The sequence below is a fragment of the Solanum verrucosum genome, unplaced genomic scaffold (genome assembly GCF_900185275.1).
Source record: "Solanum verrucosum unplaced genomic scaffold, falcon-dt-bn FXZP01000229.1, whole genome shotgun sequence".
Classification (NCBI taxonomy): Eukaryota; Viridiplantae; Streptophyta; class Magnoliopsida; order Solanales; family Solanaceae; genus Solanum; species Solanum verrucosum.
In genome coordinates this window covers 2,778,145-2,804,619 of record NW_026020011.1, presented here as the reverse complement: position 1 = coordinate 2,804,619, position 26,475 = coordinate 2,778,145, and the positions used below count along the sequence as shown (strand labels likewise).

General features: G+C 31.3%; 2 protein-coding genes and 1 non-coding gene across 3 annotated transcripts in view; all 3 read left to right on the top strand.

Annotated features, from left to right (window-relative positions):
* Positions 1–22,493, top strand: part of LOC125820207 (light-harvesting complex-like protein OHP2, chloroplastic) — an 82,446-nt gene extending 59,953 nt beyond the window's left edge. The window contains exons 2-3 of the mRNA XM_049499635.1: positions 20,748–21,119; positions 21,957–22,493. Of these exons, the coding sequence (XP_049355592.1) occupies positions 20,764–21,119; positions 21,957–22,071 (471 nt within the window). The 5' untranslated portion in view covers positions 20,748–20,763 and the 3' untranslated portion in view covers positions 22,072–22,493. The remainder of the gene's footprint in view (positions 1–20,747; positions 21,120–21,956) is intronic.
* On the top strand, positions 2,489–10,790 carry LOC125820203 (uncharacterized). Its single transcript, XM_049499632.1, has 3 exons — positions 2,489–2,870; positions 5,874–5,954; positions 10,132–10,790. The coding sequence occupies exons 1-3, from the start codon at positions 2,712–2,714 to the stop codon at positions 10,522–10,524; spliced, it is 633 nt and encodes a 210-aa protein (XP_049355589.1). The 5' UTR covers positions 2,489–2,711; the 3' UTR covers positions 10,525–10,790.
* On the top strand, positions 4,248–4,393 carry LOC125820520 (small nucleolar RNA snoR135). The gene has a single exon (XR_007442534.1). It is a non-coding gene; the product is annotated as a small nucleolar RNA snoR135 (small nucleolar RNA).
* Positions 22,494–26,475: the final 3,982 nt, after the last annotated feature.

Here is a 26,475-nt window from a genome sequence, read left to right as displayed (position 1 = left end):
GAAACAAATTCAAATTTCTGGAAAGAAAAGTTGTTCACTTTGTTGTAGTTAGAAAATGAATGGAAGAAATTAGATTTTTTTTAAAGTTTAGACTAGATATACTCAAAAGTTGTTAAAGGAGTAATTTCCCCCTTAAATCAAGCATGTTAGTTACAATCTCTAATTAAACATGTATCTTGTTTTGTCAATTCTCCGGATACATGTATCTAGGGGTGTTCGTGGTTCGGTTTGGATCGATTATTGGTTAAAACAAAAACCAAACCAATCTAGTCGATTTTTTAAATTTCTAAAACCAAATGAAAAAAATAACCGTCGGTTTGGTTATTGACTGTTTGGTTCAGTTTTTTTGGTTTTTTCAGTTTGAAAGTAATAAATTTTTGAGGACATACGTACAAACATCTGGTATATGAACAATCCATCGACAAACTATTGTTGGTTCAATTAAGCAATTAAAGAAAACTAAAGTTATCATTACACGAACAAAATGATTCAATTAAGAGAAAATGTAACTATCTTATGAAAGATATGGTAAGTAAAGACTAAAATAATAAATTTTGATGGACTTGGACTTATGATTGTAATAGATGGGCTAAATTTACGTGTTGGGCTTGAGAAAAATGGTAAAGTTAAAGACTTAAGTTATTTAAAATTGAACAAAATATTTATATTTTATTTATGAATAACATATAAATAATTATGAAATTTATATATCTAATTTATCGGTTCGATTTGGTTATTTTTCCAGTTATTTTTTAGTAAAACCATTACCAAACCAAATAGTATCGATTTTTCAAAATGTAAAACCAAACCTAACCAAATATCGTTTTTTTTTAATCGGTTTGATTTGGATTGCGGTTCGATTTGATTTTTTAACCATAATCATGAACAACCCTACATGTATCTGTCGAGTTAAGATACATGTATCCAACCAACGAAATGTGGTACAAGAAGTAATATTTAAAACTACTGTGAATACTAGTAATTAAGACCTAAACTAATGAGATTTATGTTGTTTGCCCAAAAAATAATAATGTACTACATGAGACTCAAACCCGTAACAATTGGACAAACTTTGAACCCCTTAGCCACCAAATCAGGCTTCTCTTTAGTGTAAGGATATATATATATATATATAAAATAAGAATTTGATCTTATACATATAATATAATTCCCATAAGAGGGTTTGAATAAATCCCTAAACTCTACATAGCTTTGTCCCTAACTCAGGTCCACACCAAAATCTAGTTTTACATAATATTGGTATTCAACACATAACACTTTAATTTTAAACAATATAAATTCGTTTAAATTTGATACATTTAATAACTATTCACATTCATCAGATTAGCACTCAAGGGTAGCTACAAATATTAACTATATATTTTTAGTATTTTATTATTTGATATAATAATATACTTGGATATAACATATGATAAATAACATAGATTTTTTTTAAGTTATTGAGTAAATACATTATATATACACCACATACTAGATATATTATTACAGAAACTCCACAATTATTTGATAATGGTAAAATGTTAATTAGACAATTGAAATCAAATCGACGCAAAATCGAAAAAATAAAAAACATGTGAATTATCACAAATCAATTGAATTTATGGGAAACATACTATATATCCTTAGCTCTCAATTGAACTCAAATAGCAAGCATCAGACCAAGCCTAATTAAACAAAAAGAAATCAAATGAATCCACAAATGAATGACTTTATGATTAATTAAGAATTTTTTTAAACAAACAATTAAAATAATTGTCCCTAATCACTTGCCTAAACTATAGGAATCCACCCAATAACATTATTAGTAATCCACCCAATAGATTTGAGTACTTTAATTGAGAATCCACTCAAAGCGAATAAGTAAATTGTCAACTACAAATCTTTCAAGAGAATTCTCAATTTCACTACCATAAATATTGAATCAATACTGTAATGTTTGACATTGTGAATAAAAGATACAATAATAACGGATGAGATATTACAGTACTTGAAAAATCGTAATTTTGATACATATATTTATATATAATTTTCAACTGCTCAATTTGAATCCCCAAAGAAAAATCAATCGACATACCTTCAAATGCAGATTTCGAATGATTATGATCGTTTACATATCGATTAATGTTGATTTTTCTCGTTCAAAAACATTGAAGAAAAAATAATTCAATCTTGTAATCTATTTTTGAATTACAGATATATATGACTCTAGAAATAGATATCATGCGATTTGTTCTTATATATTAAATCTCCGATACAATTTCCTAACGTGTCTGATACAACCTATCACAAAAATGAAAGTATATTGATAAATTTGATAAATATAAAAAAACATGTTAAATATAATAATTAAGCTCCAAAATCTTGCTATTTATGAATTTTTTAAAAATAAATAAAAAACAAACTATTAATTCAAAATTGAACTTTATATTGCTTATACAAATTTGAAAAACTAATGCAAACTTATTTGGTAAAATTTGAAATATGTAATCTTCCAAACTTTTCGTAATCCAACGCCGACTACTATTTTCACACCCCAAATTGCTTACAAATACAATTTCATACCAACCTCCGCCGTGAAACTCGTCGAAATCTACCCAAAATTCGCCTGAGATTTTTTTGGGTTATCGAAACCGGTTGAAAAAGATAAGTTTAAGGGATTAGAAGGAGGCGATTGCTGTGAAAATTTGAAGATGGGGAAGAAAAGGAAGTCTCTAGCATCGAGCCTTGATGAGGTGGATCGAACCATGTATTCGACTTTCTGTAGCGCTGCTAATTCCCTTTCTCAGCTTTATACTCAGGCTATGAACCAACAGAAGCTTTCCTTCCTCTCCGGTGAACGCCATGGAATGGTAATTTTTAGTTTTTTAATTTTCCGTTTTTTGATATGTTATAAAAATTTGTTCTTTGTTGGCTGTATAGTTTTATGTTTGATTTTCGGTATCTGGGTATAGTTTTTTTTGTTGTTTAGTTTGGAATTTGAACTGAGGTTCGGGAAGTATTGTTGGTATGGATAAGGTATGAGGGTAGTTGTATGATGAAAGGCAGTAGAAAATAGGTCTTACTATGTGGATTTCTACCGTCAATACCGACTAATTTGGTATCCGGGTCAGCTTTCGTGCACCGTAAACTAATTTCATGGGATACCTGACACCTTCCACCAACTTTATCCACCAAGGCTAGGACAGATGGGAAGAATTACCTAGTGTTTTTGTTTCCGATGGGATTGAACTTGAGACCTTATGGCTCTCAATAACTTCATTGACCACTAGGCCACACCCTTGGGTGCAGTTTGGATTGAGGCATAGTTTTTTTTTGATCTTTTTCATTGTCGAGGATTGGGTCATCGTCGATTCACTTCCAAGGAATAGTCTTTTTCCCTACTTTGTGTAGTTTTGAAATGCTTAACTCTGTCTATGTGAGTTTTGTTAAGTAGAGGAGGTCCAAAGTAAAGGAGGAGAGTTGTGGTACTATGAAAAATAAGTCACTATGAGGATTATAGTCAATACCAACTAGTTTGCTCTGAGGCATAGGTGTTTTTTCCTCCAAGAATTGAGTCATAGTTGATTGATTATTGTACGGAGTTGGAGCTTCGTATTCTTTTTTCTTTTGATTTTTGGTGAACCCTATCCCCAAAATCTTCTAGGAGGAACCAAGTAGTGATTTTTCCAATTTGTTCCCTTAGTGACTCGAACCATCAACCTCATTGTGCATTTACATTCCTACATGGTGAAGCATGGGGTTTAGCAAATTATTGATTAATTTAAGAATGATTTTAGCTGCTTATGCCATTAACAGGTCAATAATTGAGTATTACTGTGCAGTGTGCACACAAGCTAGCTAAAATCATTCAAACTATTAATGTGTGCTCAAACAGCTCGAACACCACCATCATAAAAGAGGAGACGAAAGAAGTAGGAACAAGTTGCATTCTGCGCTAAAGTTCAAACCGTACGCTTCAAGTCATTAACATAAGAAGTAAGGAATTCTTATGCAGTTAGCTGCCAAAGGAGATTCAGTTTTGATATTCTTATGAAAGGATAAAATATGTTTTACTGTATATAGGAATCATATTGGACACAGTGAGTTCGCCTCTCCAAAAATAGTAACGGTTTGAGCTTAATTTCTGTTTTTTTTTCTTTTCAACTATAGTTTTCGTAACTTTATATGAACAAAGCTGCTTCTTTTTTTTAAAAAGAATTTTTAGATTTGGACAAAAAAAGTAAAGTAAAGCAGGGATTGTGTGTATCGGCGTTGTGCTATTATATATGCGCTTTGCTCGAAAGTGTTCTCAGCAAAATTGATTTTTGGGGAAGATGGGCAATTGTGTTTCATCTGTTCACTGGAAATTTCAACAATCATTTTCCCCACATTTTTGTTTTCAATTACCATTTTTTTTCTCAAAAAAATAGTAGGATTCATATTGGGAAGTGGAACAGGGATTTAGTTTTGGGGAGAGGTGTGGAAGAATAATTCTAGAATAAGCGTTCCCACAGAACTTGAAGTAGTGATTAGCAGGATGCTATGGCGAGATAGCCTTATCCAAGGCTACTGGTCATTGGAGGAAATTGAGGAATTTCTTCGCAGGTGTATGAGTGGCCCACAGGAGATTTTCTGTGATGGGGATAGAAAGGAGGCAGGGAAGAAGTATGGGATACCAAAGGCACCTGAGGAAGAGCTTTATTTTGATTGGTTTGTGGTGTAAAATGCAATATTAGCAGCATATAATTCAAGGAAAAGAAGATTGCAGTGAGTAAGTATAGCTTGTGTATAGAATTGGAGAAAACACATACCGTAATCTGATGCATTTCATAGTCACTCCCAGTGTTATCAAAGGTGAAAAGTGCAAAAAAGCTCTAAGGTTCACTGGGGCTTTAAGCGAAAACCGCAAATAAAGCATGAGCTTTAATGAAAAAAGGCGTAAAGGGAGAACAAAAATACAAATATATATGTTTAGTCCAAAACTAATAATTATAAACATGAATGACAAATATATGAACAAAGAAATTGAAAAAATATTATGATAATGTAAAATATCAATTTCTTAGTGTCGCCTCTTCAACAAAGGCTCATTGGCAAGGATAAGTATGCCTTAGAACCTTGATGACGACCCTAAAACGCACATAAAGCGACGCGAAGCGAAGTGCTCAACGCGTTTTGATCCCTGGTTTAAGGCTTAAGCGCGTCTTTGACAACATTGGTCACTCCATAGCTTTGAAATCTCGCACTTTCTCTTTTTTCTTTTGGATTGGTTATAGATCGATAATGTGAAGCAGAGAACAAAGACCATCACTAGTTGGAGAATTAGAGGATTCAACATGGATAATAAGGCTATCCGAAGAAGAATGTCGTCTTTTTTTTTTCTTTGACAATTGGAATTTAGAGGGTCAGGAGATTATTGCATAATAGAGAGAGCATTCCCCATGTGTAAATGTTGTTTATCTTGATTGACAAGTGTGGTTGAGCCACTCACACCCTTTGTAAGTACTTTTGATGCTGAATTGGTATGTAATCAATGAAACAATTGTGACTGTTAAAAAGAAACAAAAGGTCTATGCATCTTGATTGGACTGTGCACATGTGAATTATTTCTTGATACTTAATATGTAGTTATGGTTACACTAGCTTGTGCCTGCAAGTATTTGGTTTATAAGCATAGACTTTAAGGCATCTAGATGTTTTTCTTGGAAGACTTCCATTCCATTTCAAAAAATGTTTTTTCTTGGAAGACATGCTGTGATATTTAATGTTAAATTATTCTACTTCTGTTTGTCAGGATTCTATTTTTTGATGAATCCTTGCATATTGTCCTTTTGATGGTGTTTATGATAACTAATCTCACATTGTTTCAATAGGAAAAACTGTATCAATGGATCTTGAGGCAACAAGAGGGTGGATCCAGAGTAACAACTGTTGACATAATGAACTACCTTCAGGTTTATTTTCTATTATCTCAATTATGTAGCCACCTTTTTTCATGGTTGATATGTTTGATTTTCCTTTCGTGTTGATACTATGGAGCTTCGACTTCTTAGCATAGAGCAGACGAGTTCCTTATCTCCTTAAAAGGTCAATATACTCTTGAAAGCTTGATCTAGATCTTTTCTAGTCCACGAATTACCACATGATCCCTTTCCCACCAAATAAAGGGAAAAGGAATCACGGAGTCTCAATTCTGTATCTCTTTTTCGGCCAATTGGAAAATTGGCACTGTCACAAACTCTCAAATTGCTCTTTTGAGGGTAGATAATGTAGATTACTGACAAAAAGAACAGAACTTAATTTTGTATGTTAATCAACATTTTAATCTTGAAATCCCAGAAATAATAATCAGTAGTATGTTTGTTTGGTTTTTGAAGAAGATTATGTTTGTTTGGTTTGAGGAAGTTGTAATCTCAATTTTACTATTATGGAGAATGTCCAAATCTGACTTTTTTAAATTTTCTTTGGAAGATTTAAAGAACAACAATTTGGAATTGACGAATGGATTCAAATTTATTAAAGAAGTACAGGTATTAAAGAGCATGAGATTTTAGGTATTACCCCTTTTACCCAAAGATTCTCTGGATCTGGTTATCCAAATTAGTGCTGCAGCTACAGATACAGTTGAGTCTTTTTGAGTTTTGTTGCAAATGCCTAATTACTTCTAGGAGAGAGTGAGAAACCAATGGCTCCTCTGTAGTTTTTGTGTGTGCAATCATTTGAGGTAGACACCCTTAGAGATTCAAAGAATGCTGGTAGTATGTTGTTGAAACATTTGGCTTTATTTTTCAGTGAGTGAATGGATCACAGTTCACAAGAACCAAGACACTATGGATGATAATGTGATTGTCTTTCATCAGTGGCTCTAGTGTCTCTGCCAACTTTCAAACTCAAGATTACAGACTAGATTGTATCCGTAAAAGGGACTTCTATTTGGATTTACTCTTATCTGTTATTTTAGCTTTAAGTTTTTCTGCAGTGAAACAACAAATTAATCTTTCTCACTGATCAAACAAAAGCAACAAATTAATCTTGCTCATACTCAATTTGAGGACCACTTATTTATTTTCTTGCCTGGACAGACATTTTACTTCTCTGTCATGGTTGAAATAGGTGCTCTTTACGGAACTGTAATTTACTGGGAACCTTCTGCCTTTCTTTTTGAGATGTAGGACATTTTCAGTGGCAATGAGAATTGATGTTTGGTTTTAGTGATATTCTTTTTAGTTTCTTGCAGGAAGCTTACAAAAGTCTTTGTGGATGATAACTAGCACGAACAGATTTTTAGCTTAATCTCGTTAAATTTGTTATGCTTAAAGTCTGGAGAAATCACCCTTCAAGGTGGTCCAGTGGTTTGAGCTTGGAACTTCCATGTTGGAGGTCTCAAGTTCAAAACCCCTTGCCAGCGAAAGCAAGGGGTTTGCCTTTCTGGGTCGAGCTCATCACACGGGGCTTGCCTAGTGACCATCTCTCCTATGTGGTTTGTGAGCTATTGCATAAGAGCGGGAGTTTTACCCTATGCGCACCCAAAGGGTAGCGGCTGCGAGTTTCCCTTGTCATAAAAAAAAACGTCTCAAGAAATCATCATTTTTTGTCCCAGATGACAAATCTTTTAAAATTAAAATTTAAGTGACAACGCTTTTACATGGTTCTCTATTACCAACCGCAACAGGTGTTTCTCAAGCAAAATCATGATTGATGAAGTTAACATTAAAACGAGTCTGGAACAATGTGCTTAAGAAATGTGAAATGAAGTTAGCAAGATGGAAATCAGAATATCTCTCTAGGGGTGGTAGGCTGACCTTGATTAATTCTGGTCTTGATTCACTACCAACCTTTATGATGTCAGTGTTCCCAATCCCCAAAAGGGTAATCACTAGGTTGGATAAAATCAAAAGAAAATTTCTCTAGCAAGGAATCAGTAAGAGAAAAGGCTACAACCTGGTTAAATGGGATGCTGTAATAGTGGGAAGGAAGGATGGAGGTCTAGGAATAAAGAACTTGATTAATTAGAGCAAACCCCTTAGGATGAAATGGCCGTGGAAGTTCAATAATGAAGAACAATCCTACTTGAAGGAAGTCATTAAGGTGAAATATGCAGAGGAAGACAACTGCATGACCAAAGAGGTGACTACACCATATGGGGTTAGTTTATGGAGATCCATTAGATCTCTATGGTCTGAGTTTAAGGCTAACACAAAGATCAAAATGGGGAATGGAGAGAAAACAGAATTTTGGAAGGATGTTTGGAATGAGGCAGGTAGGCTAGAGGTTTTGTATCCTGATATATATTCACTAGTATCTCACCAACAGAAGACCATAGTAGATCACTAGACTCCTCAAGGGTGGAACTTCATCTTTAGAAGACAATTAAATGATCGGGAGATTCAAAGGGTAGCAGATTTTTTCAACACCATCGAGTAATTTAATGGACTGGAAAGGGGTCAAGACATTTTGTAGTGGAAAGGCAGTTTTAAGGTGGGTTGTGCATACAACTAGCTGAACCACCCCAATCAGCCTCAAAATCACTGGCCATGGAGAGGAATCTGGAAGTCAAAAATACCACTCAAAGTGGCATGTTATGTCTGTTTTTAGCCAAAGAAGTTGTACTGACTCAAGACAACTTAAAGAGGAGGGGGATACCATTATGTTCTAGATGTTTCTTTTTTGGGGAAACTGCTGAGGTAGTTAACCATCTTTTTCTACACAGTAAGATCACTGGCCATCTATGGAGGTTATTCCTGAGTCCTAAGGGTATGTCATGGACCATGCCTCCCAAGATCACATAAGCAATGTAGAGTTGGGAGGAAGCAGGAAAGCAATCCAAGAACAGAGACAAATGGAGAATTGTCTCAGCTAGTATATGGTGGGAAAAATGGAAGTAAAGGAATTCTAGAGCTTTTGATAGTATAGAGAATAGTGTGCAAAAAGACTTTTGAGACTTGTAGTCTTAAGTATGCCTAGAATTTGTGTCTATATAAATAATCTCATTAAGGGTAAATTAGGCATTTTAAAGATAAATTTGTTTCTAAGTATAAAATGGTTTCATTCTTTTTGGGACAGACTATCAAAGAAAGAGTGCCACATAAGTTGGGCGGAGGGAATATATTGAAATCTCCCCATGATGATGTGTTTTCAGTTTAAATGGCATTGATTATCTGGAATTTGATATTGATTTTTACACAGCACAATAATTTAATACCAAAAGAGATGTGAACGGCGATTAAATTGCTCAACCATATGATTAATTTATTATTTTCTTCCACATTAGGCTTTGGGGGTTTGTGTCTGCAAGAATTTTGTTTAAATCTTGCGTGGATCTTGTAGCTGTTTTTTTTTGTGCGAATCCTGTTATCTCTCAAAGAATGCTTTAATTGAGATTAACTGATTACTGGATTATAGATTGCAAGAATCATTTTGATATATTTTATTTTGATTATTTCCGATTTATAGTGCCCATAATGATGATTTTTCCTCCTCATTATAGTCCTAGAATCCAGGTATCTTCAGAGAAATTGAAAATTATTGGCTTTTTAGCTATACTTGATCTTCCTGTCCTGCACATGTTAATTTTTTTTTTCCTCAAAGGCTTGACTGATTTATTGAAAAAGGGGTATTTCCTCTTAAAAGACAGCATCTCTCACTATGCAGATTGGATACATAGAAGTTCTTTTTCTTTAAAAAATTAAATTTGACTCAAATTTGTTCAAGTTCTTCCTACATAAAAACTTAACTTTGCGCAACTACCAAAATATTCACCTCATGTATCTGGTTGAGGGAAAATTATTGAGAGAAAAAAAAAGGAAACAAGGGGCAGAGATATGATGGAAGTGGCTCTTGACATGCTTAAATCTACCTTGGCTCAGCTTTTGGCCATTCATGGGGATCAAACTAGTGGAGATCTTTTTATATTGTAGATTGTTAATAAAAGCCCGTGTCCTGCTTTCTTTCAATGTGCACTGATGTTATGGAAGTTGGGTAGTAGTTTCTTTTAGTTGCCTATTTCACCATTCTGGTTGCCATTTTTTTTTACTAAGATTGATTGTACTTATAATGGATACGTCCAGTCCTTGTTTGATATTGACAGCTCTGTTTTGATGTGTCTAAATATGCATTTCTTTATCTTGTCAGTCTGAATTGGATTATAATGGAGAGGACCAGTCGATGTCGCCTAGGCCACCGCCTCAGCATTCCCAACCATTGCATTTCACAAACTCAGGCTTCCATGTCTCTCCAGGACCAGTTGGCGTTGCCACTCCAGGACATGGCTTACGGTCTGATCATGATCAGCAACCAAAGAACAATGTTTTCTCGAATGCTCTTTCAAGCCCTGTTCGCCGAAGCCTACAAAATTATCATATTGCTCAAGGGAGTCACTTTTCGAACAATGCTCAACCTCCCAATGCTACAAGACACAACGAAACTAACTCCCAACACCAAAATAGAGATTCTAATGGTTATAACTCTGCCGATGCATCCATGGATATGCATTCTGATAGTCCAGGTCATGACTCTACCTATTGACGCCATAATGTTTTGGAAGCTGGCTTTTGGCATCTGCAAGCTGAGGTAAGTTGACGTCTATCGTCGTGCAAGTGTTAAAGGTGTAAAAATAGATTATGAAATTGGCTGCTTGATGATGAGACGAGAAGTGTCCAGACATCAATATCATTATGCAAATGCTCCTTCGATGAGCACCATACCTTTTGAATACACTCCTATTTTCAGACCACCTAGTCTTGTTTTGGATCTTTTGTGATATTTTTCATTAGTTACCAAACTATGTGATCGATGTCGTGTTGTTGTTGTTTGGTTGCTTGTGTTTCTGCTTTTCTACCAAAGTAGGAGAATGCAATATTTCTTAGACCAATTTGTCAATGATTCTACAAGTTATGCCAGTGTAAACAGAGATATTTCGAAGTGCATAATTTATGAGCTTGTAATTTATGCTACTCTTATGTTCATCTTTGCTTGAATCATTATCATTGTTAGTCTCTTCATTTCTATTCAATCTAAAAATGAGGTAAATAATATTATACTGAAAGTGGGAGTGTAAAGTTGAAGTATCATTATAATACTTATACTAAGGCCTCATTTGTTTGCACGTCTGAATCTGAATTGTTTAGACTTTCGCCCATTAAGTGCATTTGTTTTGATTCAGATCTAACCACTTAATTCCTCTGACCGAGTCTGAAAATGGTTCAGATCTCTGTTTAGTGCTCTTCATTTTTTTTAATATTAAATTCTAATACATTTCTCTTCTTCTCCACTTTTCCTGCAAACTCACCATACCCATTACTTACCTGCACCACCATTTGCCAAAAAACATATATAACTGAATTTATTGACGAAAATATTAAATCGATGAGTTGAGGATACTAACTATTAATCATGAACAAGATCTATAAGAGCTTGAACTTTTTCTTAAAATGCATCGATAATTGCTTCGCTATATGCTACCATACGTGGACAAAGCTTGTGGGTTCTCCGATAGCGTAAATACGCAGACGGGTGAATTTTGGGAATTAAATTGAATTTGTTTTCTTCTTTCTCGTCTTTGGAATTTGAGTTTTGGAGCTAAAAATTGATTTTAATGGAGATTTTGAATGCTCAATTTGTTGATGAATGTGGAATTCTACCATAGTGTAATGTGCCAAAAAGATGTGAGAAACTTGAAAGTTGATTTGATTTTTTTTTTAAAAATTAAAATATATTATGTACATTGAGATATTGAAAAACAAACTATCTTAATTATTCAGATGTGCATTCAGATTCAGACGTCTCAATCTTAACGAAAACAAATGAGGCCTAAACTGAAGATATTAAAAGTGGGGTGGTCTTACTTAAGTTAAAAGGTGAAGATAAAAATATCTATAAAATGTTGTTAGAAGGCATTTCATTTTTTGTTAATATTTATTTTAATTTCTCTCCAATTTATTTAACGCAATTTATATCTATTATAAAATAAGACATAAACAAAGTGATGTAGCACTTCTCTATAGCCAATATTTTTATATATCTTTTTTTTTCTTCATAATTTTCGTCTTTTCTTCTTGTTTTTCCTCCTTAACTAATTTTAAGAAATTCAATAGTTGCATTCATTTTTGTTGAAGACAAAGAAAAATGAAAAGACCTTATGTTCAAGACTACTTTTTCTGAGCAATTATACCTGTACATTTACCTCTCAATAATTGAATTATAGATCAAAACACTAAATTCAAGTGTCATGTCATAAAATTTAGCTAAATATGTATTACTTTCAATTTGAGTAATTTTTTGAAAATAATAACAAAAGATAGGTAATTTTTATGATATAAAAGAAAGAAAGATAATCTTTTGAGTGAAATAGGAAATAGTATGTGACTTTTTTTGATATAAAAGAAAAAATTTCCTTACAAACATGTTATTGAATTTAATAATTTACGAACACTTGATATTTTTTAAAAAGTCAAAATGATTCATATAATTTTATCGACCTTTGACCAATGGTCAACAGATCTAAGAATTTGTGATATAAAATTTTGTTTACATGGAAAATCAATCCAGAGTATAGACTTGATTTCTATATATGAAACAATATTGTACGTACTAACATGGGAATGAGAACTAGAAATATTAAAGACACTTGAAAAATTTCGATTCAATATTTTCATAACGTAAAAATAAAATGTTATGGACCTATCACAATAGAATAACTAGCATAAGTCATCCTGAACATTGAAGAGAATTCGAGAGCAAAAAAAGTCTTAAGTGAAATTCATTCATGAACACTTACTAGGATTTAAGTAGCAAGCCATCTACATATACATATAATAATTAAATGTTTACTTATGTATCTGAAAATGACTTGCAACTTGCATTCTATAGTGTAATTCCATTAGAGTGTAACTTTACTTTCATAAAAAATGGCCATTTACCTAGCGAGAAAAAGAGTGCGGCGACTAAGTGATATGTAGGGTTTTGAGAAATAAAGGAAGGAGAGTGAGGCTTTTATAGATCACAAAAAGCTTCGAACTTTTAGGAAATTTTAAATCTACCCCTCACAATTATATTAATTGACAATTAATCCCTCTTTATTTTTTTTTGACTAAACACATATATAACCCTTTAAATTTAGTATTTAGTGTAAACTTGATACTTCAACTTTTAAAATATTATTTAGATACAAATATAAATAATATATTTATATCACACACACATACACACACGCACAATTAGCCTCCTCGATATGATAAATCATGTGTTCTATATGTAGCTTATACTAGTGAATTTACTAAGGAAATAATAAAAATACAAATATTTTATTATTTCCTAGTAAATTCACTAATATTATAAGCTAAGTATAAAACACATGATTTGTCATGTTGAGGAGGCGCGCGCACACGCACACGCACACACGCACACGCACACGCACCCGCACACGCACCCGCACACGCACACGCACACGCACACGCACACACACACGCACACACACAATTAGCCTCCTCAACATAACAGATCATGTGTTTTATACTTAGCTTATACTAGTGAATTTACTAAGGAAATAATAAAATACAAATATAAAGGCAACACACACACATAGTTAGCTTCCTCGACATGACAAATGATGTGTTTTATACTTAGCTTATACTAGTGAGTTTACTAAGGAAATAATAAAATACATATATATATATATATATATATATTTATATATATAAAATTAGCTTCCTCGTTACTTTTTCATCCCAATTTATGTGATAATATGAAAATTAGACAAAGAATTAACTTGTCTAATATACGTCTAAAATTTGTGTTGATATAAATAATCTAATTAAGGATAAATCAGCAACTTTTTAGTTAAATTTATTTTTAATCATAAAATGATTCCATTCCACTATTTCTAAAATTTACTAATAAAAATTGAGTGCCACTTAAGTTGGAAAAAATAATACATTGAAATCTTCTTATAATGATATGTTTTCAGTTTAAAAGGTATTGATTCTCAGAAATTTGATGTTGATTTTTACATGGCACAATAGTTTAATACCAAAAGAGATGTGAACGGTAGTTAAATGCTCAGCCTTATTATTAATTTATTGTTTTCTTCCACATTAGGCTTTGGGGGCTTGTGATTTTTAGATTTTTGTTTAAAGCTTGAGTGATTCTCATCGTTAAAGTTAAAATAGATATTTTAAAATTAAATATATTAATCGCTTATTATATTTTCACTTATTCTATCTAGGTAGTAGAATTAATATTTCTATCATTCTTCAGGGTCTTATCCTCTCGAATTTTTGAAGTCTTCTCCTTTCTATTAAATCTAAAAAATAGAATAGAAAAGCATTTAGTAAATCATATTATATCAAAAGTTGGAAGCTAAAATTAAATTACTATTTTTATCCCTATAAAAAATAACATGTTATAACATATATAATTAATTAAATATTAAATAGTAGCCATATCATAATATACTAATATATTTATATTATACTACGTACTAATGCTAAATATATTAAAAGTGGAACGATGTTAAGTCAAAAATTAAAAATTAAAAATATTCATACAAAATTGTTAGATATTTTTACCTTTTAAAAACTAAATTAGGCATTTTCAAAATCTATACTTTCATTTCTCCTAAAACTTATTTAACACACAATATATATATATATATATAAAAATATAAATAAGACTTTTATTGTTCAAAGTTCAATTAAGGCTTGTACCTATTGAACACTTTTATTGTTCAAAATGAGTATGTATTAGGATTTATGCACTTTCTGTTGACATGACAAAGAAGGTGCAATACACATATAGTTAGTGCGTGGAGGGATATTTTGGCTTTTTAAAATTATTTTTTTAGGATGAAAATTTTATTTTCCTTAATTTCATACTAAGAGTTGTATACTATATATTATTATTATAATCTCGAAATAAATGATTTATATCTATTATTAATATGACATGTTTAATCAAAAGCGGCAGAGTCAGAATTTAAAGTTTATTTATAATTTGAATTCACTATTAAATTCATAACTCGTCCTAATTAATGATTCACAATTACATATTTATCTTTTATAAATATATGATGTAAGTAAAAATTAGTTGGCTCCGCCCCTACTTTCAATTGAAAAAACAACTTTTAGTAAATTATTTATACTTATTATTATTGTTATTATATATGTCCTATATCACATTTCGTGAATAACTATATTGGAGAGTGAATTTTAATATAGCGCCGAATAAACTACAACTCTATTCCCTACTCAAAAAGCTGAAATCCACAGGAGTTGAAAGAAATTCCATGCTGCAAAAGATATACCTTCCCTATCACACTAGAATAACTAGCATAAGTCATTCTGAACATTGAAGAGAATTCAAGAACAAAAAAGTCCAAAGTGAAATTCATTCATGAACACTTACTAGGATTTAAGTCGCTAGTCATTTACAAATACATATTTATAAATAATAATTGAGTATTTACTTATATACCTGAAAATGACTTGCAATTTGCATCCTATAGTGTAATTTCATTAGAGTGTAACTTTACTTTCATTAAAAATAATGTAACAAGTGATAACTTTAACAAAAAATGAAAGATGCAATAGGGCACATGAAGGCCATTTACATAGCGAGAAAAAGAGTGCGGCGACTAAGTGAAATGTAGGATTTTGAGGAATAAAGGAAGAAGAGTGAGGCTTTTATAGATCACAAAAAGCTTCAAACTTTTAGGAAATTTTAAATCTACCCCTCACAATTAAATTAATTGACAATTAATCCCCCTTTTTTTATTTACTAAACACATATATAACCCTTTAAATTTAGTATTTTTTGTCAACTTGATACTTCAACATTTTAGATGATTATTTAGATACCTTTACATGATACATATGTGTATCGTGAACATCTCACGATGATATGTCAAATCATGTGTTTTATACTTAGCTTATATTAGTGAATTTACTAAGGAAATAATAAAATATAAATATAAAGGCAACACACACGCACACACACATACACACACGATACTAAATGTAAAATATATAATTAATTAAATATTAAATAGTACACATATCATATTATACTAATATTAATATGCATATACTAAATACTAATGCTAAATATATTAAATGTGGAACAATGTTAAGTCAAAAGTTAAAAAACAAAAATATCCGTGAAAAGTTGTTAGAAACTTTTACCTTTTAAAAACTAAATTAGGCATTGTTAAGCTCTTTAATTTTTTATATTTATTTTCATTTCTCTCTTTCAGCTTATTTAATACAATCTATATTTATCTATTTATTATTTATATTATAAAACTAGGCATAAACAAAGTGATGTGACACCTCTCTATAACTAACATTCTTATATATCCTTTGGGTAAATAGCGATTTTGATTCTTGCGTTGTTACCTCATTCCAATTTTATTCCTTGTGTTATTTGTCTAAGCACATTAAAACCTTCAATTATTTAAAATGTTTCGATTGAAATATATTTATATATATTTATAAGGAACTATATAAATACTAAACGTGACACCTTTAGAAACAATGAGCCGTATTGTGTCGGTGGTCAAAGCTCAAGTTATCACCTTAGGGATAGGGTTGCATGTTCGAGCCCTGCGTGGTACTCGAAAATTCAAAATTCTGAATCCCCCTCTTTGTTCAGTGACAGATGTCTTGTACCACCTTTCATGATTAACTATGTTTGAGAATGAATTTTAATATAGCGCTGAATAAACTACAACTCTATTTTCTATCACATATTTAATCATTTCCTCCTCCACTACTCAATTGCAAGTGATTGTTTAGTATAAAAAGAAGTTTTACGGGTCGGGTACCGGGTCAAATCATAATTTTTTGGGTTGAAATGAATTGGGGATTTAACATTTTCTTTTTTGACTAAAAATCAAGTGTGATATCAATAAATTTAGCCATATTACTTTCCAACTTGAGTAAGCTCTTGAATAAAATAATAAAAGAAATGTGACTTTTATGATATAAAAGAAAGAAAGATAATTTTTTTGATTGAACCAAAAAAAAAAAGTTACCTTTTTTATAATATAAAAGAAAAAAAATATTTCTTTACCAAATATGCTATTGAATTTAATAGTTTATAAGTATTTTTAGATTTTTAAAAAGTTAAAACTGATTCATATAATTTTATCGGCTTTGACAAATGATTAATAGATTTATGAATTTGTGATATAAAATTTTATTGACATGGACGATTAGTCCAGAATCTACAAATATTGATAGTATAGACTTGATCTCTATATATGAAATAATATTGCACCAAACTCGAAATAAGAGCTGGAACACTAAAAACAATTCAGTTTCTTCATAGCATAAGAATGAGATGTTGTGAACTTACCACAATAGAACAACAAGCTAGCATAGGTCATCCTAAACATGGAAGGAAATTCAAGAGCATCTATGCGCAAAACCTTCTAAAGTGAAATATATTTGTGAACACTTACTAGGATTTAAGTAGCTAGTCATCTGCAGGTACATTTTTAAAACAATAATTAAATGTTTACTTATATATCTGAAAATGACTTGCAACTTGCATCCTAGATGTTAAATCCAAAAAATGTAACTTTACTTCCATAAAAAATAACATAACAAGTGAAAACTTCAACAAAAAAAGATGAAAGATACTATGTGAATGCCATTCACATAGCTGAAAAAAAGAGTGCGGCGATTAAGAGAATTTAGGGTTTTGAGGGCTAAAGGAAGAACAATAGAGCTTTTATAGATCAGGAAAGACTTTGAACTTTTTAAGAGATTTTACATTTACCCCTCACAACTATATTAATTGGAAATTAATCCTTCTTTAATTTTATTTGCCCATTAAATTTAGAATTAAGTGTCAATTTGATACTTTAATTTTTTAAATAATTATTTAAATATCTTTACATGATGAATATGTGTCTCGTGAATATCTCACAATGACATATAAATCACGTGTCTTAAACTTTGCTTATACTTGTGAATTTGCTAAGAAATCAAAAGTATACATATATGAAACCACACACGCACGCAGCACGCGCACACACACGCACACGCACACACACTTATGTTGGTTATATATTTTTTTAGTATATACTCATATGTGGTTATATGTATATTTATTAAGAAAAATAGTTCTGTATTTTATATATAAGTGTATATAAGATGTTTTGAATACATAAAAAAATTAACGGCTAGAGAGTGATTCAGTTTCACGTATTGTAAATCATACTTTCTTCTCATAGAAATCAACTCCTAAACTTTAAATTATTTATTATTGTCTCATTGAGTTTTTCACGTCAACAAATTTCAAATTTAAATTTCTCACCACCATCTCACAAGAAAAATATTTACTACTCTCTTATAAAATATTACTAGCTATGTTTTCTAAAATTACTCTAGAATTCTCATTCTAAAGTGCTCTTCCCAATTCTGTAGACTTCTTTGATTATTTTATATTCTTTGTGAAATATCTTAAATATATGAATTAAGTTGTTGATGAATTTTTAAAGTAATTTATTATTGTATCATTGATAGAACTTAAAAATAGTTATATCATTAATACAAAAACGATTTTCAAAAATTATTATATGTCACGATCCAACTCATCGGGCCGTGCGGGCACCTACACACTAACACCTAAGTAGGAGAACCCTCATATCCCAATAGTGAAAATATGCGGAAGATTAACGAAAATGGAGATAAATAAAATCATAGGGTTTTCATAAATAAAACTTTTAAACAATTTAGAGTTAAAATTTGTAAAGTAACTAACAACCCCAAGAATCTAGTCTAAACAGGTACAAGAGCTACTAAGAGTGCAACTGGACATAATCAATAAAGACAAAGCTCCCACCATGCGGAAGGAAAAGTAGAAGCTGTTGGAGAATTCTTCGTCTTCATCTAATGAAACATCACCAACCTGCATCCAGACTATGCCAAAATACATAGCAAGAGTAGTATCAGTACAAACCATACGTACTGGTAGGCATCATCGGTCAACCCGACGCCCACCACATAACATAAGAAAACAACTAGTAAGATCTTGCAATAAAACCCCTCGCTTCTCCACCTTTACCCTCTCTCGAAATATCTTCGAATCACGTTAGTACTCTAACTACTAACCACCTTCTCAGTCAACCTACTTACTAGGTTCTTGATCATAGCCTCACCATTCTAACACATAGAAAAGTCCCCAAATACCACTACAAACATTCCAACTAACCGTTCACGTCATACCCTTACTTCATCTTCATATTACCAGTCATGGCCACATAGTACATTACGTCAAGCTTTCTAACCACTAACCACAAGTTCCTTTCTCCAAAGTTAAATCCACCTAAGCATTTACATCACGTACACTACCCTACATACCGTATCACATCCCGATTGGGTGTGCCCCTTCCGGTTCACTCAACATCAAGGTACATATCAATTTTACTTAACATAGAAAAACAATCAAACATAAGTCCTCATAACCATAAAACAACTCCGGAAAATACAACATCAATTATCATTACGAACAAGGTACAATTTCACAATCCTCAAGGCATACAATTATGTCAAATCATTGGTCCTCTCAGGGAACCCAAACCTAAACAGTTAGCATACCGGAACGGCGGACGTGGTACTTGATCTAATGATTATGCCGAAACGTGGCAACCGATCCAAGTTAGTGTGTCGGAACGCAACACCCGATCCATCCAACAAGCCACAATCACAATCACAAATCATATTCTCATAATCATACAATCAAGTCATGATTCATGGCATTCATCATTCGTATATCCTCTTTTACAATTAATGTGATCAACAATGCAACATTTGCATACATACACGTATCATAATGAAGTAAGAACAACATATACGTACCACATAATCATGCAATCACACCCATCACCATGAAGTATTCAACGACATATAACACTTAACCATAATTCAACCAACTTAGCCCTAGTTCATCACCTAAGGCTCCTTCCTATGATTAAATCATCTTTTGTTCGGTGCACAAAGGCCTACACATAGCTCCTACCATTGAATTACATTATATTACGCAGTGAGCACAAATTTATAACTACTCAATTAGTAAAACCTAGCCTACCTGGACGCCAAGCAGCTGCACGGAAGAATTGCAGATAATTTTCTGGTTTTCTGGACGACATGACGGTGAATTTGGCCAAGAATTCGCAAGATATCGCCATCCTCGCACTGGAATCTCTTCCTCCTTCTTTCCCAAGCTTGGAGCAACTTTTTGGAGGGTTTCTGAATTATTTACTTCTAATCTAGGTATTTTAGGAAGAAGGAGAAAATAAGATTTCATGTTATTTACATTCTACCTCGCCTATCCCCGCTCTGGCACTAACTTACCCCGCCGTAGTGCCGCCGCCCTAGCGGCATCTGCCCCTCCGGCGGGACAGTGACCCAGTATTTCTTGAAGTTTTGCTTTCTCTAATTAACGACGGTTCGAATCGTTACTTTATATTATTTGACATATAAGGAATTTCAAAAACTCTCGCTATATTTGATAAATATAGTTTATATGCCTAGTTAGGTATATAATTTCAAAAAAAGAATTTCTTGGAGTTTATAACTTATATATAACTATTCTGATTTGTGACTAGACAAAGTAGTTGACTATAACATGAGAGACTTGGCCACATTTTATCCACAAACACTTTATACATTCCATACAATATTTCTTTCTGATAAAATAACAAACACTAAAAAAAAAACCAAACACTATCTTCTTCTTCTGACAAGAAAAAAAATCAAGAAAATGTCAGTGGCATCATCATATACATTCCCTTGCATTAAATTCCAAAATTACCCTTCTTATTCAATAAAGTCTGCAATTCTTACTATAAGAAATTCTCAAGCTGAAGGTCCAATTAGAAGACCAGTTGCTCCATCACCACCTAAGCCTACTACTATTCCACCACCAATTATTACTACTAGTGCCCCTCCTAAGCCTGTGACTGTCACAACTTCTGAGGGTAAAAATGTAATTACACTTGAATTTCAGAGGCAAAAGGCTAAGGAACTTCAAGGATACTTTAAACAGAAGAAACTTGAAGAAGCTAATCAAGGCCCATTCTTTGGTTTTATTGCCAAGAATGAAATCTCTAATGGAAGGTACTCACGCCGTTTCAATTTGTTTGTTTTACTCTTTTTTTAATCTATTTTAAAAAGAATAATTTTTTCGGTGATTTTTTAATTTCTTCTTAGATAACAAAATTAAAAGACATTTTTCTATAGTTTACGTATCTTTAGTTTAAGATGATATGTTACTTTCTTAATCTTCGTGTCAAGTCAAAATCAGAAAAAAAAATTAAAATGAAAGAAGTAAAATAAAGAAGTTGATTCAAGAATTAAGGTTTGATGTAACTGTCTTTCTATTTTACTTCAATTTTGAAGTTGGAATGTGTTCATATTACCATTGGTTTTGGTATGATTTTAGCCTTACTTTAATGTGCCATTTGTGTGTGATGCTATATTGTTTTTGATATAAATATTGACTTACAAGAATGACATAGGCACATGTATGTATCTGATAAGTGGCGGAATCAGAAATTTTACTGAGGGTATTCTAAGGTTTAGTATATGTGGATGAAAAGTAATTTTTGTCTTATATACACAGTATATTTTACGATAAGTTGTTCAACGAACCAAGCTTTGCTCTGTATGGCTATGTTGCCACTAGCTCTGTTAAGTGTTAAGTACCTACCTTTGGCATGTGGATATAGGCGTTCAAGAATCTAATATCATTCCATTTGACAATCTCTTTATAAATGAAATAACATAACAGAATGTATAATGAAACAGAATGTGCAGAAATTAGTGCAAGTTTGGTTACTATACACATTCTTTGAACTTGATGTTATGGAAACACATGTATGTGCAATTTGAATAGTTACATTTTGCTATGAACCTCGTGTTTGGATTGTTTGTAATTTCTAACTCGTTGAGCAGATGGGCGATGTTTGGTTTTGCTGTTGGGATGTTGACAGAGTATGCAACGGGTTCTGATTTTGTCGATCAAGTTAAGATCCTTCTCTCCAATTTTGGTGTTGTAGACCTTGAATGAGACTTTTGCTGTATAATATTTGTTTGAGCCACAATTGTTGTATCTTACAACTCCTTTTTACTTTTCAAGAAATATATATATATATATATCAAGTCTGATAAAGATTCTCATACTTGGGCTACAAATTTTTTATTTGGTTTCCCACTCGGTGTTCTGAGCCCACATTAAAGCTCCGACTAAATTCAAATCGCGCACTACATGGCCCATTCAGGGGTAGCGCTCCCAACATAATTTTCTCCATACCCAGGCTCAAACTTGAGACCTGGGTGAAGCACTTCCAACAGTTCACCAAGATATGTGACTGGACATGCTTCTACCTCCATCTCTTATTCCAAGTTCTTTTTACTTTAAGCATTTATAATTTTCGATATAAGGACCTTCTCTTTTTTTTTTTTTGATATAAAGACATTTGTTTACCATATAAAGAAATATTTAGACATTTTTTTAGCATATAAAGAGGTTTTATGGGGTGGATACTAGATCAATTAGCAGTTATTATTATTTTTGGTTAAAATGAGTTGGGGGTTAGCATTTTTTTAGGCTAAAAATTAAATAACAAAGTTGTTACATTTACCCAAATATATATCACTTTTCAGCTTGAGTAACCTTTCGAATAAAATAGCATACTATAGGTGATTATTATGATATGAAAAAAAAGATAATCTTTTGAGTAAATAACAAATAGTAAGTGAATTTTCTAGTATAAATAAAAAAAAAAATTGTTACCAAAACAATTTAACACGATGGTCAATAGATCTAAAAATTTGTGATATACAATTTATTTGGGGAAAAAGAGTTGTTGTTTTTTTTAAAAAAATATTATTATTATTGTTATTTTAGGTCAGTGACCACGGTAAATAAGACATAAAGAAGAGAGTTCAGTTACTAAAATATTTGATAACACAAGAAATTTATTTTTTATGAGATGAGTTAATATTAAGACATAAATAAGACATAATGTAAACCTAAGCTATTTGTATTTAAGAAAAAGGACAAAGATCAAACCTGATAAGTTTTTGAATACTTAAATGACTAAAATTGGTAAGTTTATAGTTAAGGGACTAAAACTGGTAAGTGTATAGTTAAGGGACCAAAGTTGATAAGTTTTTGAATAGTTAAAGAACTAAATACGTCAAGTCAAGTGTGTAATTAAGGAATCATTTTAGTATTCCTATAGTTAAGGAACTATTTATCTCATTTTTTCTCTCAAAAGTCAAATCCCTAAAATGTAGTGAAAATATTTTGACGACTCCTTTTTTTTTACTCTTGCTTACCGTAATTAAAAAAGTTAAACAAATAATATATATATATATATATATATATATATATATAAATTTTCAATCTTGTAGTCTTAAAATAAAGTTATGTTAAATGTACCAAAAATCTCTTTAATTTTGTGACCATAAACATGACAAGTGAAAAACTGAAATTAAAGTATTACCAAAAAAGAAAAAAATCATTCATTTTCAAATAGACTAAAAAAGGAAAAAAAATCATTGTGACCTTAAACATGTCAAGTGAAAAAACTGAAATTAAAATATTACCAAAAAAAAAAAAGATCATTCCTTTTCAAACAGACTAAAATAGGAAAAAAAAATCATTATTATAGAACTTGAGAGAGAATTTATTCTGACTGACTTTTGACCAACGGTCAATAGATTTAAGAATTTGTGAACATATTTTACTATTTAAAGGATGCACAAAGTACAAAAATAATATCATATCACTAATAGATTTTTTTTTAAACAGTAATTGTGATGATGAAGAATGTTGCCTCAAATAATGTTTTTCTTTTGAAGACCCTTTTTTTGTTATGCTCTATTTTAATAGTAACACAAGGTAAATACACTTTTTTTTTCACGAGTCATATTTATTCCAACTTGCATGTATATAATATATTGTTAAATAACTTATTATTTTTCATTTTTTTTGTTATATGAATTAGCATCAAGAATTGGAAGAAGAGATTTTGAATCAAATCAAGCTTATGCAAGTGGAATTGATGTTTTCAAAATGGAGAAAAATACAAATATTCAGCTTGATGATTCAATAGTAATTGACTATGCACCAGTTCATCAATCGCCAAGTGTACATCACGATCGACCACCACCAAATGATCGTCGTTCGATATAATTTATGAGTCTTTTATTGAATAATATTGATATTTAGTAAAATTTTCTGATGTGTGCTTCTCATAAGGTGTTTGTATGCCGATTTATTAGTCTTCTTATGTCTTTGTTGTTTCGATGTTTGACTGAACTCTAATGCATAGACGAAACTTCAAACGTGTATTTTTTTTAAATTATAAAATTTTTCTAGAAAAGTATTCCTTATTTTAACTTTTTAATCTTTTTTATGTTTTATTTGTTTTCCTTTTACTATTTTTTAGCTATTCGTCCTAAAGACTTTTACTAAAATATATCAATAAAGAAACACAATCTCCATATTTTTTAGATTATGTATGAAACTGATAGGATTTCTGAGGTTTTTATTCAATTATTGTTACACATTTTATCTTTAGACTATTTTGAAATATATATAAATAATAATAATAATAATAATAATAATAATAATAATAATAATATTAGTTGAGGATGGAAAAGACTAGAAAATATGGAGATTAGGTGATGAAATTGATGATGATTTCATTATAAATATTTTCTCAATTATTATAATTTTTATGTTGTTATCTTTCTCAGATAGTATATTTTTTTTTCTATATTATTTGTGATTTATTTGCAAAATTATTGAAAATTTTGCTTTTGATTTTTTTTTTCTTAGTCATACAATTATTAAATTAATGATACATGAAATATACGGCTCCAAAGATCTATGAGACTTACTCCTCGCCTCGTATGTGCTGCCTAGAGCTAGGGGTGTGTATCGGTCGGTTCGGTTCGGTTATAAGTATTATCGGTTCGGTTTATCGGTTTTCGGTTTTTAAATATGCTAAACCGATAACCAAACCAATAAGATGTTGTTATCGGTTTTCGGTTTATCGGTTTTAGGTCTTTAACGGTTCGGTTTTTGGTTTAACCAATAAGAAAATGCTTTCAAAACAAATATATGACTTATCCAATAATTTGACGCGATACGCATACATCGAAATAATCATTCCAAACGGGACAACAAGGACCAACTTGTTGTATTTTGGTCATCACAACAAAGACTTGGTTAATTTTCGATCACCATAGTATATATGAAACGAGGTCCCTTTTATGCAATAAAGAGAATCAAATAAAACCAAATCATAGACAAAAGTCAAAACAGTAGCAAATGAGGCCATGCTTATGGTAACTAAATGAAGTTTTACGTTATTTAAAAAAAACACACACACACACAATTTGAATTCCTGACGTTAATCAAATTGCAGATATTTACAATCGTGCAAAAGCTAATATTAGTCAATTATAAACTAACTAAAGTAAATAAGTAATACTAAAAAGTAAAACCTAAAGGTTAAATAACTAAAAGTAGAGAGGAGAGTTAATTGTTAAGTAGTGTTAATAATTGCGTAGGATTTTATATTTTTAGTCTAATATACTACTAATTATATTAATATTTTTTAAATATATTATATCTATGTATAACTAAAAATTAAAATAGTAAATTATTATATTCTTAATGGGTTATCGGTTAACCCAATAACACAATATTAAAAACCAATAACGAACCGATAACCCAATTTTTTTTTTTTGTAAAACCATTAAATAACCGTTATCCCAATAACCCAATAACAATAAACCAATAACACTTTTTTCGGTTCGGTTTATCGGTCGATTCGGTTTTTGCACACCCCTACCTAGAGCGCCTTGCCTGGCACCCCCTCCTTTTAAATCACTGGTCACTACAACAAATAAAATTTTTAGCAGTAATAATATAATTATCGCTATATTATATTTAGCAACAATAATTTATATAGATATTTATAATCAAAACTTTACATAAATGTCGCTAACTCTGAATAAAATGACGTTAACTCAATTACCGTTAAATATTTTTAGGACAATATTTATCATCGCTATATTTTTTAATTGTCACTAATATCTCTTTTATTATAGTGAGTGTTGATTATAAGGTTTTTGATTTTTATGATTTGAGCTTTATTACTTAGTTATGGTATCTTGGAGAAATTGAGACTGATTTTGGCTTGATTATTAGACATTAAGGGGTCGTTTGGTAGACCGCATTAGAAGAAATAGTCCATGTATTAGGTAAGGTATTATTTATTATTATGTTTGGTAGGAATTTGGGCATATGTATAACTAATCCATGGATTAGTTATACCTCATACATGGTATTATAGGATGTATTACTAATACCTTTCATTTGGAGGTATTAGTAATACATAGGATATAATACCATGGGATAAGCCTATGTAAAGACAAAAATATCCCTCAAATC

Bases quoted from the DNA above. Each gene is read 5' to 3' on its own strand.
- LOC125820203 (XM_049499632.1), top strand. From the start codon at position 2,712: ATGGGGAAGAAAAGGAAGTCTCTAGCATCGAGCCTTGATGAGGTGGAT. The intron at 2,871-5,873 runs GTAATTTTTAGT...TTGTTTCAATAG, and splicing joins CCGGTGAACGCCATGGAATG to GAAAAACTGTATCAATGGAT. The intron at 5,955-10,131 runs GTTTATTTTCTA...TTATCTTGTCAG, and splicing joins ACATAATGAACTACCTTCAG to TCTGAATTGGATTATAATGG.